Genomic DNA, 19,312 nt, shown 5'->3' with positions numbered 1-19,312 from the left:
ATGTGGACTACCAAGAAAATACCATAGAATGCCAGAGCTAGAAGAGACCTCAGAGATCATCCACTCAACTCCCTCATTTTACGGCCCGAGCAAACTGACTCAGAGAGAGATGAAATGCTTGCCGAAGGTCACAGAGGAAGTGAGTCGGTTCCAACCTAAATCCTCCACCTCCAGCTCCAGCGCTCTCTACACTATCGAATGCTGCCGGAGGTGGAAGAGCTCCATCCCTCCAAATCTCTTTTCCCATTCCTCAGTTCTTTAACAGTGTCTCTGAGGTTTTCCCGCTAAGCGTTGCAGTGTAGATCTGAAAGCTTGGATGCCCTCCTGAATATGAGTGTGGGCTGCGTGTGAGTCTGCCAGTGAGTATGTCTGAGCTTCCGTGTGTATCTATGAGTCTGCGTATGGATGGATGTGGAGCTGCTCTGTGTTGACCAGCTCTGTGAGCGAGACTATGAGCTGGTCTGTCTGAGAGGGCACCAGTGCAACCAGTTTGTCTGTGGGTCGCTGTCTCTCTCTGCCTCTTTCCCTCCTTCCCCTCCCCATTTCCTCCCCGCCCCCCTCATACATACATACACTCACGCCCTCTCCCTTACCTGAAGCGCCAGCAATTGGCTGCTGTCTCGGCTGCGCTGGTTTGTACTGGCTCTTTTTAGGGCGGGGCGAGCCTGGAGGATGACAAAGCAAAGAAGAGCTACCCTGGAACCACCTCCGCCTCCGCCTCCTCCGCTGCCTCCTCCTGGGCTGCTTCTATTGCCCAGAGAGGCTGTTATGGAAACCAGCCTGGCTCGCAAAAGGCGATAATGGAGCAGCCATGGCCAGGGCCAGCAGCAGCGGCGGCGGCGGCGGCGGCGGCAGCTCTGCCCCACCAGAACGGGCAGGGGGCTCGGATCGGCTGGACCCCTGGGAGCTGTCCCTGGAGGAGGTGCTGAAGTCTTATGAACAGCCGATTAACGAGGAGCAGGCATGGGCCGTGTGTTACCAGTGCTGTCGCGGGCTGCTCGAGGCAGAGCCTGGAGGGGGCAGGATCCGGGACACGGCCGACATCCTCCTTCACAAGGATGGGACGGTCAGCGCGCAGCTGGAACCTGGTTCAGCTGGTGAGGATGGGCACTACCCTTAGAGCTCGGGAGGAGAGGGGATTGGAAAGGCGGGGAACAGCAGCTGCAGATCCCGCTCCCTACCCTACCCCTACCACTTCTCCCTCACTCCATCACCTTCCTGCTGCTGCTGCTTCTTCAGGTGGGTCTCTCATCAGACCCAGTTAGGATTAGGCAGACTTGGAGCTATCTATACTGTAGACTTAAGGAAGGGAAGAGATCAGAGAGAAGGAGAAACAGAGCAGGCATGTGAATTCAGATCCAGTTCCGATTTCTAGAGTGTAGAGAAGGGGAATAACCTTTTCTAGCCCCTAGTAGTCTTTTGCGTGACTCTGACATATACCGTCCCCGCCCCGTTCCCCCTCCCCCCGCCCGCCATGGTTAAGCAGAAGCTTTTAAAACTGCTCCATTTTTTTCCCCCCTAACAACTCCAACATCCGAGCACAACGCTTCTGTTTAAGTGTTTTGATATGGATTTTTAAGGTGGGGAGGTTGGGAAGGGGAGATTGCTAGGAGTTCTTGCCTCTTGATTATTGAATACCTGCAGCAGTGTCAGACTTACCCGAGTCCCTCCTCCCACCTCTTTCCTTTTGCCCTCCACCTGTGGTAGCCCCTTGACCTACTAAGATCTGCAGCCCTCAGATGACTGAGAAGCTAGGGTGACTCCACCACAATACATCCTATGTGCTGCAACACCAGAGAAGTATAGTATCTGAGTCCTGGGACTTCCAGAAAGCAATCCCTGTTATTATAAATAATAATAATAATAATCACAATTTTCATTAGAGTCACTGTACAACTTTGGGGTCTTTCATCTATCATTCTAAGTAATGATGTCAATTTCTTTCTCTCTCTCTCTCTCTCCCTCTTCCTCTCCCTCTCTCCCTCATCCCTCCCTCAAAGTTTATTCAAGATTGTGGTCTTAATCTTTTTTCTTCCAAAATCAGTTATTTTTAGCCCTTGAGAACCTGAATGCTACTACAAGGCACATGTTGATATGACCCTAAAAGTTGATTTCATGTTTGGGAAACACAAAGGCATTTCTGTGTGTTCCAGAGAGGATAGCTGGAATATCTCCAGCACTGAAACCTGTGGGTTTACAGAAATCAACAGAGACAGGCACCCAGGAAGGTGAGACAGGGCAATACCAAATTAAGGCAACACACAATGGATTGGCTTTGTGGCTTGGGAGGCTGGAGACCTTTGTTCTATTCGTGGTCCATGCTAGAGTGTGTCTTGCCCATTTCAGGGCAAGCCACTGACAATCCATCTGCCTCAATTCATATATATAATATATATCTGTGTGTATGTATGTGTATTATATATGTATGTGTGTATGTGTGTATGTATGTATATGTGCATATATACATATACACACAAATATACACACATATCCATATATACCTACATATGTGTATACATACATACAGAGACACACAGAGATCAATCATCTTTTGATGATGGGACTTGTCTAATGAAATGTTAAGCAAAATCCCATATATTGTTAGTGAGCACAAGTGACCTAGATAAGACCTGGTAGATACCTTGAGGCAATTTTAAGGAAATAGCCCCAGATCTATAGTGGCCAGAAAATTCATATAAGAGGTTAAATAGTAATATCTGTGCCTTTTATCTGAAGCTGTCATGACTTCCATATAAAATAAATCTGACCATGGGGAAAAAAGGATCCTTTCCCTTTCCCTGAGCTATCTAGTTTTGGACCACAGATACAGAGAATGACAGTTGTTCTCCAGAAGTGTTTAAGTTGCTGGTGCTTTAAGCTAAGTATATGTCATCAAGACCCTTTAAAACACCTACCCTATTACACTAAGAATTGGTAATGTTCCAATTTTGGCCATTCTTCTCCCTTAGAAATTTATTGGTTCCCTCTTTGCATCTATTTGGAAAAAAACAACTAGTTCAGAACATTGAAAGCAAAGCACCAAAGGTTGGTTCCCTGAGTAGAAGCTGACTTGAAATATAGTTTGGGGTTCAAGACTCAAATGTAATAAAAGTGAATCTGAACTTTGAACTTTGTAGGAAGTAACTATGGGCCACTCCCAGCTGAGGGAAGACAAATTCACTTTCTATCTGATCATTCATTACAAATATATCTTGCATAGGAGTGTGAGGTTAAAAACTAAAAAAAACAAAAACAAAAAACCTCCCAACTTTTTCTTTATCTTGAAAACTTTATGAGTCAGTTGAAACATTAGAGCAATTGTTTGGGTTTTTTTAAATTAAAAAAAATCCTAAATATATTCCATATTTCTACCATAAACAATGAGCCATCCTTTAAATTTCATTTTAGTTTTAAATAACAAGCATTCATTTTTCTCTCTCCAACATTATTATTTAAAGAAAAAAAAACTCTTGTAACAACTTGGCTTAGCTAAGCAAAACAAATTCCCACATTGTCCATGTCCCAAAAGTGTGTTTCATTCTGCATTTTGATTCTATCTCCTTTTTGTGAGTAGGGAGTAGCAAAAAGCATCATCAATTCTCTGGAATCATGGTTGATTATTCAGTTGATCAGAGTTCTCAAATCTTTCAAAGCTGTTTGCCTTTATAGTTGTTATTATTATGTAAATTATTCTCCTAACAATTTGGAACTATGCTCAAAGGGCTACAAAAATGTGCATACCCTTTGATCCAGCAATAGCACTTCTAGGGCTATATCCCAAAGAGATCAAACAAATGGGAAAAGGACCCACATGTACAAAAATATACATAGCAGCTCTTTTTGTGGTGGCAAAGAATTGGAAATTGAGAGGATGCCCATCCATTGGGGAATGGATGAGCAAGTTGTGGTATATGAATGTAATGGAATACTATTGTGCTATAAGAAATGATGAACAGGCTGACTTCAGAAAAACCTGGGAAGACTTATATGGTCTGATGCTGAGTGAAGTGAGCAGAACCAAGAGGACTTTGTATACAATAGCAGCCATGTTATGCAATGACTAAGAATGTTAAACTGTAAATTATTCTCCTAGTTCTGCTCACCTTGCTCTAGATCAGTTCATAAGTCTTCCTAGGTTTCTCTGAGATTATTCCTTTCATAATATCTTATGTTGCAATAATATTCCATTCCATTCATTTATCTTAATCCTTATTTTTTGCTTTACTTTAGGGTTATCATGGTTTCTCTCCCCCACCTTTCCCACCCCTAGGCCTTGATTTTTTTTCTCAAGCTGTTAAATGTATACATACTAATCTTTCACTCATGAAGAAATTTCCAATCTGGATTTAAAAGGCATTGTGTAAATTTCTACAGTAATTTTTTGTTAACAAAAAAGTAATTTAACTAAACTCAGGAGATAACCCCACATCCTACTAGTGGTAATCCCTTTTTTTTCCCAGTGAGTAAATTTAATAGATTAAAAATGCCCTTTATTTAAGAATCTCCCACAAAATTTCAAATAAATCTTCTGTTAAAATGGGGAAACTGAACCATTGCTAGCATCTTGAGGATATTTGAGGGGTCCCTATACTAGAACCCCATGTTAAGAGATGGAATTTTTTTTTAAAACAAAATCAACAGAGGCAACCAAAGTTAACAGGTGTCCTTTTTTTTTTTCTTAAATACTGTATGATCTCCAAATTGGCTCATTGCAGAATTAAAGTTAGCAGTCTTCCCAGTCACAATGCAGAGGTAAAGTTGGCTTTTTATTTAAATGCCAGCTGGTCAATTAACATGTGCCTGAATTTTCTGATGTTATCTTTGGTCATATTAAGGTTTCCAGAGAACTCAGCTCCCAATGTATAAGGTTCTGGCTAATTCTCTGCTGAGAAAAAAAAAAGGAAGAAAAAGAAAAGAAAGAAAAAAAACTCACAGAGACTTGCAGCATTTCTGTCCTGCATTATTCATTATGAGGTTTCTGGATTGTGTTCCCCAGGCACTGGAAAACCTTGGGTAGGCCAGGTTTGAGTACTGACAGATAACATTGGACTATTCAACCCTCCTCTCATATATATGGTACTGTCTCCTGGCTATTTCTTCTCTCTTCTCATTTCCTGCCTCTCTTTTCTACTCTGCTAACACTAACTTAATTACAATTCCTTTTTCTGATGTTTTACACACAACTCTAAACCTTTCATTTCATTATACTTCTTTTGCCTATGTACCCTTTAATTACCTGTAGGCAAAGGACCCTAATTTCTTTTTTTGTTGTTATTAATACTTTTTTTTCACTTTTTAAAATTTTTTTTATTTTTTCCATATGCTTTTGAGTTGAAAATTTTTCTCCCTTTTCCTCCCCCCCACCCTCCCCAAGAGGCCGTACAATCTGATATAGGCTTTACATGTACATACCCATTAAACATATTTTCACATTAGTGGAGTTGTAAGTAAAAATTAAAACCAATACGAGGAACAATCAGAAAGAGGAAACAAAACTCAACAGAAGGTAAAAATAAGTGAGAGCGATTTGACTTCCATAGTTCTTTCTTTGGATGTGAACAGCATTATCCATCCCTAGGCCTCCAGAAATGTCATAGATCCTCATAATGCTAAGAAAGATTCAGTTTAACAATCTTAGTCATTGCATAACGTGGCTGTTATTGTGTACAAAGTCCTCTTGGTTCTGCTCACTTCACTCAGCATCAGACCATATAAGTCTTCCCAGGTTTTTCTGAAGTCAGCCTGTTCATCATTTCTTATAGCACAATAGTATTCCATTACATTCATATACCACAACTTGCTCATCCATTCCCCAATGGATGGGCATCCTCTCAATTTCCAATTCTTTGCCACCACAAAAAGAGCTGCTATGTATATTTTTGTACATGTGGGTCCTTTTCCCATTTGTTTGATCTCTTTGGGATATAGCCCTAGAAGTGCTATTGCTGGATCAAAGGGTATGCACATTTTTGTAGCCCTTTGGGCATAGTTCCAAATTGTTCTCCAAAATGGTTGGATCCATTTCACAACTCCACCAACAATGCATTAGTGTTCCAGTTTTCCCACATCCTCTCCAACATTTATCATTTTCCTGTTTTGTCATGTTGGCCAATCTGATAGGTGTGATGTGGTACCAAAGGACCCTAATTTCTCCAGTTCTATTTTATCCTTATATGCCTTTCCTAATAGTAAAGTGGTGATTTTCCCCCACACACCCCCATCCATTTCCACAAAATGATTCATCTGCATTTTACAACCTAATGTTATAAAAATTAAAGCCTATCCAATGTAAAAATTCAATTTATTAACTTCCTCTAAGCCATAGTGTCCATTTGATTTCACCCTCCACCTCCTCTCTCTTCTCCCTCCCCTTACAATGGACTATGTTAATCTTATCCATGGGTCATCCTAGCTAAGTTCGTATAGGTTCATCACCACCTTGGTCTTAGCATGGTCAGTTTTTCTGGCCATTGCTACTGTGGAAGGCTGGAATCTCATAGGACTTTGAAGAAGTATTGGGGTTTGTGTGTATCTACATAATCTATATATCTTTCTCTCTGAAATCATAGGGGAAGATGTCTGTATGTATATACACACAGAGAGAATGTCATGGAGAATGGAGAATTGACCTAGGAACTGGGTTCAAGTGTTGTCTCTGACACACACCAGTTGGGTGACTATTAGCAAGTCAATCTCTTGGTGTCCCAGGCAACATGAAAAAATATAAAAACCATTCCTAGCTGAAGGGGCTGTACAAAAACAGGTAACAGGCTGGATTTGGCTCTCCCACTATCTCCTACCTGTAGCTTGCCAACTCCTGCTCTATAGCTCACATACATGCCCTCTATCTTTGTGTTTCTATAAGCAGCAATAGTATGGTAGCTCATCCTTTTTTGAACATACCAGTGTTACACATAATAATAATAATAATTGTCCATTATAATTATTAAAGGCCACCAAGAGTTGGTTTATAATTCTCTTTTGCGCCGTGGAGTCACCAAATCCTGACAGCAGCAGTCTCATCTAGTTCTTGCATTCCTGACACCTCAGTATCAGGCTCCCTACCCCAGAAATTGCAGTCATGTCTGGAGCCCTAAGGACCCTCTCTTGGACTTCTTAGAGTCTGCCTTCCAGGTCCTGTAGATTTTTCAGAGGGTCCCAGTGAACAGGCATGACACTCATGCTGTATAACTAATGCCCTCCCACAACATTTGCTATGGTAGTCTTAATTGGCAGCCCATACTGAAAAGGGTAGAGACTGTGTCTGCTTAGCTTGCTTTTTATAGCACTTTGTTTCAGGTGAATGCACAGATGAGTATGTATTAGGAGGATGAAATGATTGGGACAAGCTCAGGAATTCTGAGGACAGGAAATAACATGTTGGGAAACAATTTCTTCCATTACATAAATGGTTATCCCTCCCCCCCATTTCAATCTCCCTTTGACAACTAGAATACTTCTGTTCTGAGCATATGCTTCTGACAGAGTCCCTGCCCTCAGGTGGTGTGCTCTTGTCTGTAGCTTCCTGACTTCCTGCCAAAGCATAAGTGCCCTGGGCAGACAGCTCTGTCTCATCGTTTACCAGCTGCCTTCTCACTTAGGTCTCCTCGTAGCTCTGAGCTATTTGCTATTGTTTACACCCCATCAGTATTACACAGTTATGAGGCCAGAAAGGAATGAAACTAAGCAAACCTAATGAAAGAGAAAACAGCTTGGCCTCATCCAGTCAAAATCATTTATTAAGCACCCACTATGTGCCCGTTGTTCAGTTGTGTCCAACTCTTCATGACCCGATTTGGAGTTTTCTTAGCAAAGATCCTGGAGCAGTTTGCCATTTCTTTCTCCAGCTTACTTTACAGATGAGGAACTGAGGCTAACAGGGTTAAGTGACCAGGGTCACACAGCTAGTAAGTTTCTGAGGCCAGATTTGAACTCAGAAAGATGAGTCTTCCCAAATCCAGGCTCAGTGGTCTGTCCACTGTGCCACTATGTGCCAGACACTGTGCTAATTAGTGGGAATCCTCCTCCCCAAAAAAAGCAAAAGAGAGTATCTACTCTCAAAGGAACTCAGAGTCTGATAGGGGAGGCATCATTGGTACATATCCCGTGAGAAATCTTCACTGGGGGGAGGGTTTAAATGCCTAGTTTGTAGGGTATAAGGTCAGATAACAAGTTATTTAATAACTCCCCTAGCCACATGGCTCAATGGGGAGAAGGTTCACAAAAAGGGACCACAGAAGATTCTCAACTGGATCCTTGACCAATAACTAAGACAAACAGACCAAATCAACCCAACCCAGTTATGAGGTAGGATATGATGTAGACTGCACCAAGAAACTGTGAAAGGCTTGGATGACATCCAAAGATGATTTGGGGCAAGTTATCTTATTCAAACCTTTTATGTTGAAAATGAAGAAACCGAGCCCCAGAGAAGTTAAGTGACTTGCCTCTAGTTATAAAGTGAATTAATGGCACAGTGTTTTTTCATCTGAACCATTTTGCCTTTCCCTAAACAGACCTTAAATTAACCCAAAAAATCATTGGGGAAATTGAGTAAGTTTTGCTTGTAAAAAAATGCTATTTGAACAAAAATTGTGGTCTGAATCAGTGAGAGGAAGTTTGGGGAAGAGAATATATCAAGTACTGAGAAAGAAACATAGCTAGAAAGCTGGTCTGTTGCTAAGCATCTTACTACAAGTGTTCTTAAAAATTAGAAATGTTGTTACCCAACATTGAATATTTCTATTCAGAGAACTGCTTCCCAGGGACTTTAGGGCAGGGGGACTATATAATGAGTTGGAGGGGTGGAGGTGGAGGTGAATACGTATTCACGTGTGTATGTTGGGTGAGTATGCATGTGGGTGTTGGCATTGTAGGTTGTCCACTCATGTGGATAGAGGTATGTTTGTGTATGCTGTGGGTGTGTGAATATGAAAACTGATAGTATTCCAGGCATTCTCTCCTCTGAGCAGTTACTGTGATCAGTCCATTCAACAAACACATTTTCTGCAAGTAAACAGTTGTGAGAGCTTCTAATTCTTATCAGAATACCAAGTTTGGCATGAGGAGTCTTTAAAACAGTGATCATCTCAAACCCTTAGCTCATCAGCTTGGATTGGCAGGATCTTTTTATAGGGGTCAACTAGTCTAACCCTTCACTTTACAAATGAGGAAATGAAGAAGAGAAGAAATTTGTCCAAGGTCACATGAGCAGAGACAGGGTTCAAATCTAGGTTCTTTGACTCCAGATTCAGGGCTTTCTCCACGTCACCACCCCCAAGTTCTTTACTGTGTCTGCTGGACTAAAGTATCAGAGGATCCTTGTTCTAGACCTGAAAGGTAGTGCACCTCTTTTATTTTATAAGTGATGAAACTGAGGCCCAAAGAAGTTAAAGTAGATTAGTTATGTTTTGATATAGCATAAAGACATGTCAATACATTTATTTTCCCTAAATTTTAATATGGGAACCCTGGTGACTAACTGATGCCTATGGGTTTTGTATGTCCTGGAGTTGTAGAGAAACGGGAACCCTCCCATTGGAGCCAATGCCATACTTCACTAGCATTCTTAGGTCATCAGGGTCCCTAGCCTATGCAGAGTTCATTTCCAATACTATAACTGATTAGATATTCATTGTGCTCTAGCCAAGAGTCAGGGTTTTTTTTTTTCCAGAAAAAATGTGCCGTTGATATTGCTTTTAGAGTGCTGCCTATAGGGTAGAGATTTGCCTATTAAAAGAATGAATTCCCACCCACCCTCCTTCATTCTCTCTCAGAGAATGTGTAGGCAGATGTCAAGATCAAGGGGGTCCAGTGATCTTTCAACTCAATATCAGAGAAGGATGAGGATGTCAGAGAATATTTGGGGTGGTGGAAGTCATCTCTCTTACAGTAGCTGTAAGTGGAAATACTTCCTACAAACTCTCAGAACTGGTTGATCCTCTCCTGGGACATGCCCCATTTAAGCAAATATGCTGTTATGAGACACAGAGAGTTGACATGGTATCAAAAGCATGAAAACATTAGGGTTTCTGTCTCTGATCATTAACTCATTATGACTTCAGAGCTGATTTAGCCTCCAGGCAAAGTTGAGGCCCTCTGCAGAAAGAAATGGTGATTGGAAATGCCATCACTTTAATTAGCCATGTAAATTAACTTGTGCCTAAAATCTAGACAAAATCAGGCTGGACTGAAGAGAAATTGGGCAGTGGGTTAATAAAAGCTAGGGATGGGATTCAAAACTGAGTCTTCCTGTCTCCCAGGAAGCTATTCACTAGGTCAACCCCTGGTTGAAACTGGCTCTAGATATGTGCTTGTGTTATCTTAACCTAGCGATGCCTTAAAGAAGGAAAGGGTGGAATAGATTAAATGTGGGTGAAATCATTAAGAGTTTTATGGACCAGTAAGACTTTAATAGGCTTAAGGACTCTTTTGAACTTCCCTTCAAAGTTGGCTTGAGTGATCCTTGTCAGATAAGGCCACGGGTTCTGTTTAGGTCAATCGAATTTGCTTTTCTTCAATACCCACAGAAGTCTATACTGTCCTGGCTACTGTTTCAGACCTCTAGAAACTTCTCCTAAGTTTGGCCACATGGTTTGAAATAGACTGCTCTAGGCTGGCTGCAAGCAGGCCAGTGAACTTGGCAAAATTTATCTGAAGTGCCTTCCACCTTCAATTTTGCTGACACCCTTCTTTTTTTTTTGTATCTAGGGGACAGGGTGTTCTCCTCTCGCTGATGTACCAAGTTCCTCAAGTTGTTGTTGGCTTACCAGGGACTACTTTTGCACTCTCTATACTGGACCATTTTTTTACATTTTCTCCCCTAGAAAATATTACTCGTTCTGTGCCCCGTTCATACAGTGGTCTGCTCTCAGCTGTCTTGGATAGAATGGGAAAATAATTCATAGGAGCATGCTAATGCCTAATAGTGGCTAGGGGTGTTAGCATTCTGACCAGGGACAATGCCTTAACCCAAAGGAATGAATCTTTGGGGCCTTATATAGTGTGGGAAGAGAGTTTAGGAATGCAAATATTGTGTTCCATTATACCATAGGATTTAAAGCTAAAAGGTATCATCTGGTCCAGCTTCCTTGTTTTACAGATGAGGAAACTGAGGCTCAGAAATGAGGAGTCATTTGCCTAAAGTCAGTCAGATAAATATGCACTTTATGCCATTGCTATTGCAAATATCACCCCCAAGTTATTTTGAAATACACAGCGTTTCTGGTTGTGGGTTCCTTGCTTTGGGGGTTTAGAGACCCTTCCTCTATCTAACACAAGTCACTCCAGTTCTTTTCAATCAGTCAGTCAATAAGTATTTAAGTGCCAGATACTGTGTTAAGCATTGGGGTTACAAAGAAAGGGGTGGGGGAATATTGTTCCTGACCTCAGGGAGCTCACATTCAAATGAAGAAGACAACATACAAATAACTATGTATACATTGTACAGAGATAGATATATTGTACAGAGAGGATGGAAGATAATATTGGAGAGAGAAGGTCCTAGCAGTGGAGGGGAACTGGGAAAGGTGTCCTATAGAAAGAAGCTGGGATTTGAACTGAGTTTTGCAGGAAGCTATGGAAGCCAAATGAAGGAGGTAAGGAGGAGTAAGTAATTCCAGGCATGGAGATCAACCAGTGCAAAGGCAGAACTGGACAATAAAGCATCATGTTTAAGGAAGAGAAAGGTGAGTGTCCTTGGATCATAGAATATGTGGAGGGGGACTGGGAAGGCAGGAGGGAGCTAGGTTCTGGAGAGCTTTCATTGTCAAGCAGAGGATTTTCTACGTGGTCCTGGAACAGTCTTCACTCAGCATGGATTTTTCACTATTGCTGACTTTGTCTATCTGTGGATTGTACTTGTATCAGGAAGACAGAAATAGTGTGTGGTTATGTATAGCCTATATCAGATTGCTTGCCATCTTGGGGTGGCAGAAGTAGGGAAGGGAGAGAGGGAGAAAAATTTGGAAAAAAAGAAAGCACTATTAAAGAAATAGTGTGTAGCTTAGGGGAAATAAAACAGCATTTTTTCTGCAAATGATGATCATTCCTACTGAGACAGAATGCATACCTTTTTCTGGAAACAGTCTGAGCTCATTACAGGAATTCTACTCCCTTCCTCTGCCACCATATCATTTCCTCCACTCACCCATCCTGAAGAATCATTCATTGTCCTTGTGATACATTCATTCTGTGAAAGAACTTCGCCCTTTGGTCTTTGCCACCTCTCAATGGGCTGAGACTATGAGAAAGAACTCCTAGGTGTAGGCTCATCATGCAGCTGTGACCTACTGCTAAAGATGTGGAAGGATGCCTTTAGGCAAGGGTAGGTGGAAAGCAGCTTCTCCCACTGTACAGATAGCACGCGAGACTCTGCACACCTGCTTACTTCTTTGAAGTTTCCCAAACCATATGGTATAGAGGGGTCATTGTCAAGGGTATCCCACAGACTGGTGGGAACAAAGCCACTGAAAAAAAGCACACTGCATTTGAGGTCAGAGGACATGGTTTTGAATCCCAGTTTGGTAGCTTACTACTTGAATGACCTTGGATAAGTTTTTTTTCCCTTCCCTGGGCATGATAGAATCTCATAGATGGAAGAGACTGCAGGGGTCATCTAGTCCCACTTGGGCCTGAACAAGAATGCCTCTATAATTTCCTTGACAAGTGTTCATCCAGTCTTTGCTTGAAGAATAACAATGAAGGAACTCTTTGACCTCTTGAGGCCGCTTATTCCTCTTTTATTTATTTATTTACTTTAAATAATTAATTTATTTATTTTTAGTTTTCGACATTCACTTCCATAAGATTTTGAGTTTTAAATTTTCTCTCCTTCCTCTCCTCCTCCCTCCCTAAGATGGCATGCATCCTGATATAGGCTCTATTTATGCGTTCATATTAAACATATTTTCATATTAGTCAGGATGTAAAAAAGAATTAGAACTAATGGGAGGAACAGAAAGAAGAAACAAAACAAAACAACAAAAGAAAAGGAGAGCAAAATAGTAGGCTTCCATCTGCATTCCGACTCCAGAGTTCTTTCTCCGGATGTGGATAGCATTTTCCATCTTGAGTCTTTTGGAGTTGTCTAAGATCCTTGCATTGCTGGGAAGAGCTAAGTCTTTCAGTGTTACTGTGTACAATGTTCTGGTTCTGCTCATTTCACTCAGCATCCAGTTCCAGGTTTTTAAACAACATATTGTAGGATTATGGTTCTTAATGCACTTTATCTGCTTCTATTTTACAAGAATTCATCCCCTACACACACACAGTTATGATTACTATCTGTGTCTTTCTCTCCATCCTATTTTCCCCTCTGTTTGTGCTTTTCTCTCTCCTTTCTCCCTTTCCCTCCCTCCTCACTAGTTTTGCTTTTAACCACCACCTCTCTCAGTCTGGCCTCTTTTCTATCAGTCTCCTCCCTTTTCTTCCCCTTTACCCTTGCTCCTTCTTCCCTCCCTTCTATCCACCCCTTTCTTTTCTTTCCCCTTTCCCCTCCTACTAGGCCTATAGGGTAAGTTAGATTTCTATACCTAACTGATCATATTATTCCCTCTTTGAGCTAAATCTGATGAGAGTAAGGTTCAAACTGCTCATCTCCCTCCCTTCTTTCCCTCTACTGAAATAGGTTTTTAATTTACCTTTGTCTGTCTCCTCCTTTCCTCTTCTCCCAGAACAATCCCTTTTCACCTCTTAATTATTTTTTCTCATCACATCAAAGTAAACTTATACCCATGCCCTTTGTCTATGTATACCCGTTTTAAACATTGTAATAAGGATACAATTCTCAAGAGTTACAAATGTCATCTTTCCTTGTAGGGATGTAAACAAGTTTGTCCTTATTAGTAACACGTTGTTTTTTTCTGTCTTGTTTACTTAAAAAATGCCTCTCTTGTTTTGTATTTGAAGATCAAATTTTCTGTTGAGCTCTGGTCTTTTCATCAGGAAGGTTTGGAAGTCCCCCATTTCATCGAATGCCCATCTCCTCCCCTGAAAGATTATGCTCAGTTTTTCTGGGTAGTTGATCCTTGGTTGTAATCCAAGCTCCTTTGCCTTATGGGATATCATATTCCATACCTTCTGATCTTTTAATGCAAAAGCTGCAAGGTCCTGCATAAACCTGACTGGGGTTCCATGATATTTAAATTGTTTCTCTTTGACCTGATAATTTTGGAATTTGTCTACAATATGCCTTGGCATTTTCAATTTGGGATCTCTTTCAGGAAGTGATTGATTGGTGAATTCTATTTTACCTTCTGGTTCTAGGACCTCAGGGCAGTTTTCCTTGATGATTTCCTGAAAGATGCTGTCCAGGCTATTTTTGTCATCATGATTTTCAGGTAGACCAATAATTTTTAAATTGTCTCTCCTGGATCTGTTTTCCAGGTCAGTTGTTTTGCCAAGTAGGTATTCTACATTGTCTTCTATTTTTTCATTCATTTGTTTCTGTTTGACTGATTCTCGCTGTCTCATAGATTCATTAACTTCCACTTGCCCAATTCTCATTTTTAACAAATTATTTCCTTCTATTGGATTTTGTACCTCCTTTTCCATTTGACCCATTTTACTTTTTAAGGAGTTCTCTTCAGTGAATTTTTGTGCCTCCTTTTCCATTTGGCCAATTCTTCTTTTTAAGGAGTTGATTTCCTCAGTGTACTTTTTTTCCATTTGGCCAACTATATTTTTTAAAGACTTGTTTTCTTCAGTGTACTTTTTTTTTCCATTTAGCCAATTGTATTTTTTAAGGACTTGTTTTTTACAGTCAGTTTTTGAGATGAGAACATTGAGGCTCAGACATATCCAAGGTCACACATGCAGTAAAAAGTAGAACTGGATTTGAACCCAGATCCTTTCTCTCAAAGTCTAGGACTCTTTCTACTCACCACCCTACCCCCCTTTCTGATTGCCATATCACACTGTTTACTATACTCAGGTGCCATCTCCTCCATGAAGCCTTTGCTATCCCCTTAGTTATTTGTGCTTTTTTTAACCTATTTTGTTTTTATTAATTTGTATTCTGTGTTGCTTCTTTCCAGTAGAAAGTAAGCTGCCAGAGGGCAGGGCATATTTTTTTTTAAGAAGAAGGAGAGGGGAAAAGAAGGTCCTTGTATTTTCAGTATCTAACATAAAGCCCTGCAGTTGGATGAATCAAACTGGATAACCCTAAGGTCCCTTCTAACTCTAAATCATTCGAGAATCTCTGAGAATACTAGGTAGCCCTGATGACTCTACCCCTATAATAATATCTTACTTTTGTATATTACACTATTCTTTATGAAGTATTTTCATATCCATTACTTTATTTGATCTTAACAACTCTATGAGGCAGATAGACCAGATATCTCCATTTTATGGATGAAAAAAACTGAGGTCCAGAGAAAGTAGGTGATCTGTCCAAGGTTGCCTAGCAAGTTAGTTACAGAACCAAGACCACAACCCAGATCTTTTGGTGCTGATCCAGGGGTTTTTCTTCTCTACCACAATGCTTAATTAGGCAGTCCTGTCTGGTCTTTTGAAGTGAGTGATCTGTGCTGTCTCTCAGTTTTGGCAGCTGCAAATCCTGGGCAGAAGCTATTTCTGCTGGCTGAGTTAGTTTTCCCTCTATGTACACTAACGCTTTTATTTATTATCCAGGGGAAATGCTTTGTCTGTGAGCTGCTCTGGGAATCCCCGCCTTGAAAGAAGTCCCTCCAAGTATTTCTCTCTTGCAAGTGAAAGGCTTTTATCTTTAACTACAGTAACATAGGATTGTTTTAAGTTTCCCAGCCCCCATTAAGTGAAAGGAGCAGAAACTGCTTTCTGTTTTCTTTTCTCTTCTTTTGGCTTAGTGAATAAAGAGCTAGCCTGAAAGCCAGGAAGACCTGGGTTCAAGACCAGTCTCTAATACACACAGTTTATCTGTCAGGAAAATTCACTTACATTCTCAAGGTTCCAGGCAGCTCTGAGGATTCTCAGCTGCAAAAAAGGTACTAACCTGCACTGGTAAAAGGCACTTGCTCACTTAGGAATTCCCTGCACTAAGGACATCACAGGTCAACTTCCTATCCCTTACTATGGACTTAATTTTGAACATCAGTACAACTAAACTTGTTTTATAACACTTCTAAATTATTTTATTTCAGTGCATAAAGTGTCAATACTTTTCAGGCACTTCTCCTAGACCTCATCAGTTCCTTGGGCTAGTCTGTCCCCTCATTTGTCATCTAGCTGAAATTCACTTAGGTATGTGGTATGAAATATGACTCTGAAGCCATTTCCCCTCAAACTGCCAACTAATTTTCCTAAGTGCATTCAGGTCTCTAAAAATTCAATTGTATTTTATTTTCAGTTCCAGCTGTCTTTTCCCTCCTCCTGCAGTCATTGAGAAGGCAAGAAATACAATACCCATTACACATATGAAATCATGCAAAACATATTTCCACATTAGCCATGTTCCAAAAAAAAAAAGTTAAAAAAACAGGAAAAAGAAAGAAAGAGAACGGGGCAGCTAGGTGGCACAGTAGATAGAGCAAAGGCCCTGGATTCAGGAGGACCTGAGTTCAAACCCTATCTCAGACACATAATACTTACTAGCTGTGTGACCCTGGGCAAGTCACTTAACCCCATTGCCTAGCCCCCCTCCAAAAAAATTGTTTCTTTTAAAAAAAAAAAAAGAGAGAACAAACTATATGCTTCAATCTGCACTTTGAGTTCATCACTTCTCTCATCTAGAGGTGGACAGCCTTTTTCATCATGAGGCTTTTAGGATTGTGGTGGATCATTATATCAATCAATAACTCTGATCTAAGTCTTTCATAGTTGATCATCTTTACAATTTTGTTGTTACTATGTAAATTCTCCTGGTTCTACTCACTTCACTTTGTATCATTTCATACGATCTTCCCAGGTTTTTCTGAAACCATCCACTTCATCATTTCTTATAGCACAATAGTATTCCAATGTATTCAATATACCTTAACTTGCTCAGCTGTTCCCCAAATGATGAGGATCCCTCAGTTTCTGATTCTTTGCCGCAACAAAAAGAACTACTATAAATATTTTTGTACACATGGGTCCTTTTCCTTTTATCTCTTTGCAATATAGACCTAGTAGTGGTATTGCTGGATTAAAGGGTGTATACAGTTTTATAGCTTTTGGGGCATAGTTCCGAATTGCTCCCAAGAATGCTTGTCACAGCTCTACCAACAGTACATTAGCATTCCTATTTTTCTACATGTCCTCCAGCATTTGTCAATTTCCTTTTCGGTCATCTTAGCCAATCTGATAAGTATGAAGTAGTACCTCAAAGTTGTTTTAATTTGCATTTCTCTAATTATTAATGACTCAGAGCATTTTTCATGTGACTATTGAAGATCTGATAACTGCTTGTTCATATCCTTTGATCCTTTATCAATTGGGTAATGGTTGTTATTCTTACAGATTTGGCTCGTTTCATATATACATGCACACATATATATATATACGTATATACACACACATATATATATGAAATACATATACATATCAGAGAAATTTACTGTAAAGATCCCTCCCTTTCCTGCTTTTCATCCAATTTTGACTGTTTTAGTTTAGTTTGTGCAAAACCTTTTTAATTTTGTATAATCAAAATTATACTTTTTACTTCTTATGAACCTCTCTGGTCACGAAACTCTTCTGTCTATAGATGTGACAAGTGATATCTTCCATATTCCACTAATTTGCTTATGATATAACCCTTTATGTCTACATCACATACCCATTTTGACCTTATATTGGTCATATATAAGTGTATGTATGGTATAGTATAAGATGGCTAGTTTCTACCAGACTACTTTCCAATTTTCCCAGCAGTTTTGGTCACATAGTGAGTTCTTGACTGAAAGGTGAGATCTTTGGGTTTATCAAACATTATGTTACTGTGCTTATTCCAAGTATATTTGTTAAATAATCTTTTCCTTGCTTTTAATTTTCTATAGGTTTGTCTAATACTAAACAGTCAGTGGGTTATTAAGCACTTACTATATGCTAGGCACTGTGCTAAGCAGTGGGGATACAAAGAAAGGTAAAAACACTAAATGCTCTCAGAATGGGGGAGACAATGTGCAAATAATTATGTATGTACAAAAAGAAAAGATGATTAGGGAAAAAGGAAAAGAACCTATATGTTCTAAAATATTTATAGCAGCTCTCTTTGTGGTGGCAAAGAACTAGAAATTTCAGGGATGCCCATTAATTGGGGAATGGCTGAAGTAGTGGTATATGATTGTGATGGAATACTGTGATCTTAGAAAAACATGGAAAGACTTGCACAAAATAATGATGAGAGAAATGAGCAGAACCAAGAGAACACTGTATATGATAATGGTAATATTGTTTTAAGGACAACTTTGAGTGAATAAGTTATTTTGACTGATATAAATACCCAAATTAACCATAAAGGACATATAAAGAAAGATGCTATCTGCATCCAGAGACAGAACTGATAAATGGAATTATATATATGATAATTTTGCATATATATACCTATTTGTGTCTAATGGTGGTCATCTCTACGGTGGGGAAGGGAGGGAAAAAAAGAAAAAGAATAAAGAAATTTACATGATAACTGTTGTATATTTAAATGGAATAGCAAGTTATACATAGTAGATTTGCGGTTTCATGTGCAATCATTTTTTTTTAATGATTCTATGTTATGGAAATGTTTGTTTTCCATAAATTAAAAATAAAATAAATTTTAAATGAAAAACCCAATTACATATATACAAAATATATACAGGGTAAATTGGAGGTAATCTCATAGGGAAGGCACTAGAATTAAGAGTGACCAGCAAAGACTTTTTGCAGAAAGTAGGATTTTAACTGGGACTTAAAGTCAAGGGAGCCAAGAGGTGGAAGTGAAGAGAGGGAGAATTACAGATTATAGGCAATACTCAGTGAAAATGCGTGGAGTGGAGCAAAGATGGAATGAAGAACAATGTTAATGAGAAGTGGAGTAAGACATAAGAAAACTGCAAAAGTAGAAAGCAATTTAAAAAATCAAACACAGGCCATTTTTTTCTTTCCTTATTTTGTATTTAAGTTTAAAATAAATTTTAAAGCTTTAAAAAAATCAGAGTATTTTACATTTGATCCTACAGGTAACAGTGGAGTTTACTGAGTGAGGGCAGAGTGTGTGTGTGTGTGTGTGTGTGTGTGTGTGTGTGTGTGTGTGTGAGATGGTCAGACCTGTGCTTTAGGAAGATCACTTTGATAAATGACTGGAGGATGGACTGAAATAGGGAGCATTCCATATTTAAGGCAGTTGTCTATAGTGGTCTAGGAATGAGGTGATGAG

The 19,312-nt window shown here is 39.8% G+C and overlaps 1 protein-coding gene across 1 annotated transcript in view; it reads left to right on the top strand.

The window, feature by feature from the left end:
* The first annotated feature begins 602 nt into the window (after positions 1-602).
* The window catches only part of SPIRE2 (spire type actin nucleation factor 2), a 61,205-nt gene continuing 42,495 nt past the window's right edge, over positions 603-19,312 (top strand). The window contains exon 1 of the mRNA XM_020989107.2: positions 603-1,097. Coding sequence (XP_020844766.1) covers positions 812-1,097 — 286 coding nt within the window. The 5' untranslated portion in view covers positions 603-811. The remainder of the gene's footprint in view (positions 1,098-19,312) is intronic.

Source organism: Phascolarctos cinereus, unplaced genomic scaffold (genome assembly GCF_003287225.1).
Source record: "Phascolarctos cinereus isolate Bilbo 61053 unplaced genomic scaffold, phaCin_HiC Scaffold_2;HRSCAF=192, whole genome shotgun sequence".
NCBI lineage: Eukaryota > Metazoa > Chordata > Mammalia > Diprotodontia > Phascolarctidae > Phascolarctos > Phascolarctos cinereus.
The sequence above is the reverse complement of the archived record's forward strand: the minus strand, read 5'-3'. Positions and strand labels throughout refer to the sequence as shown.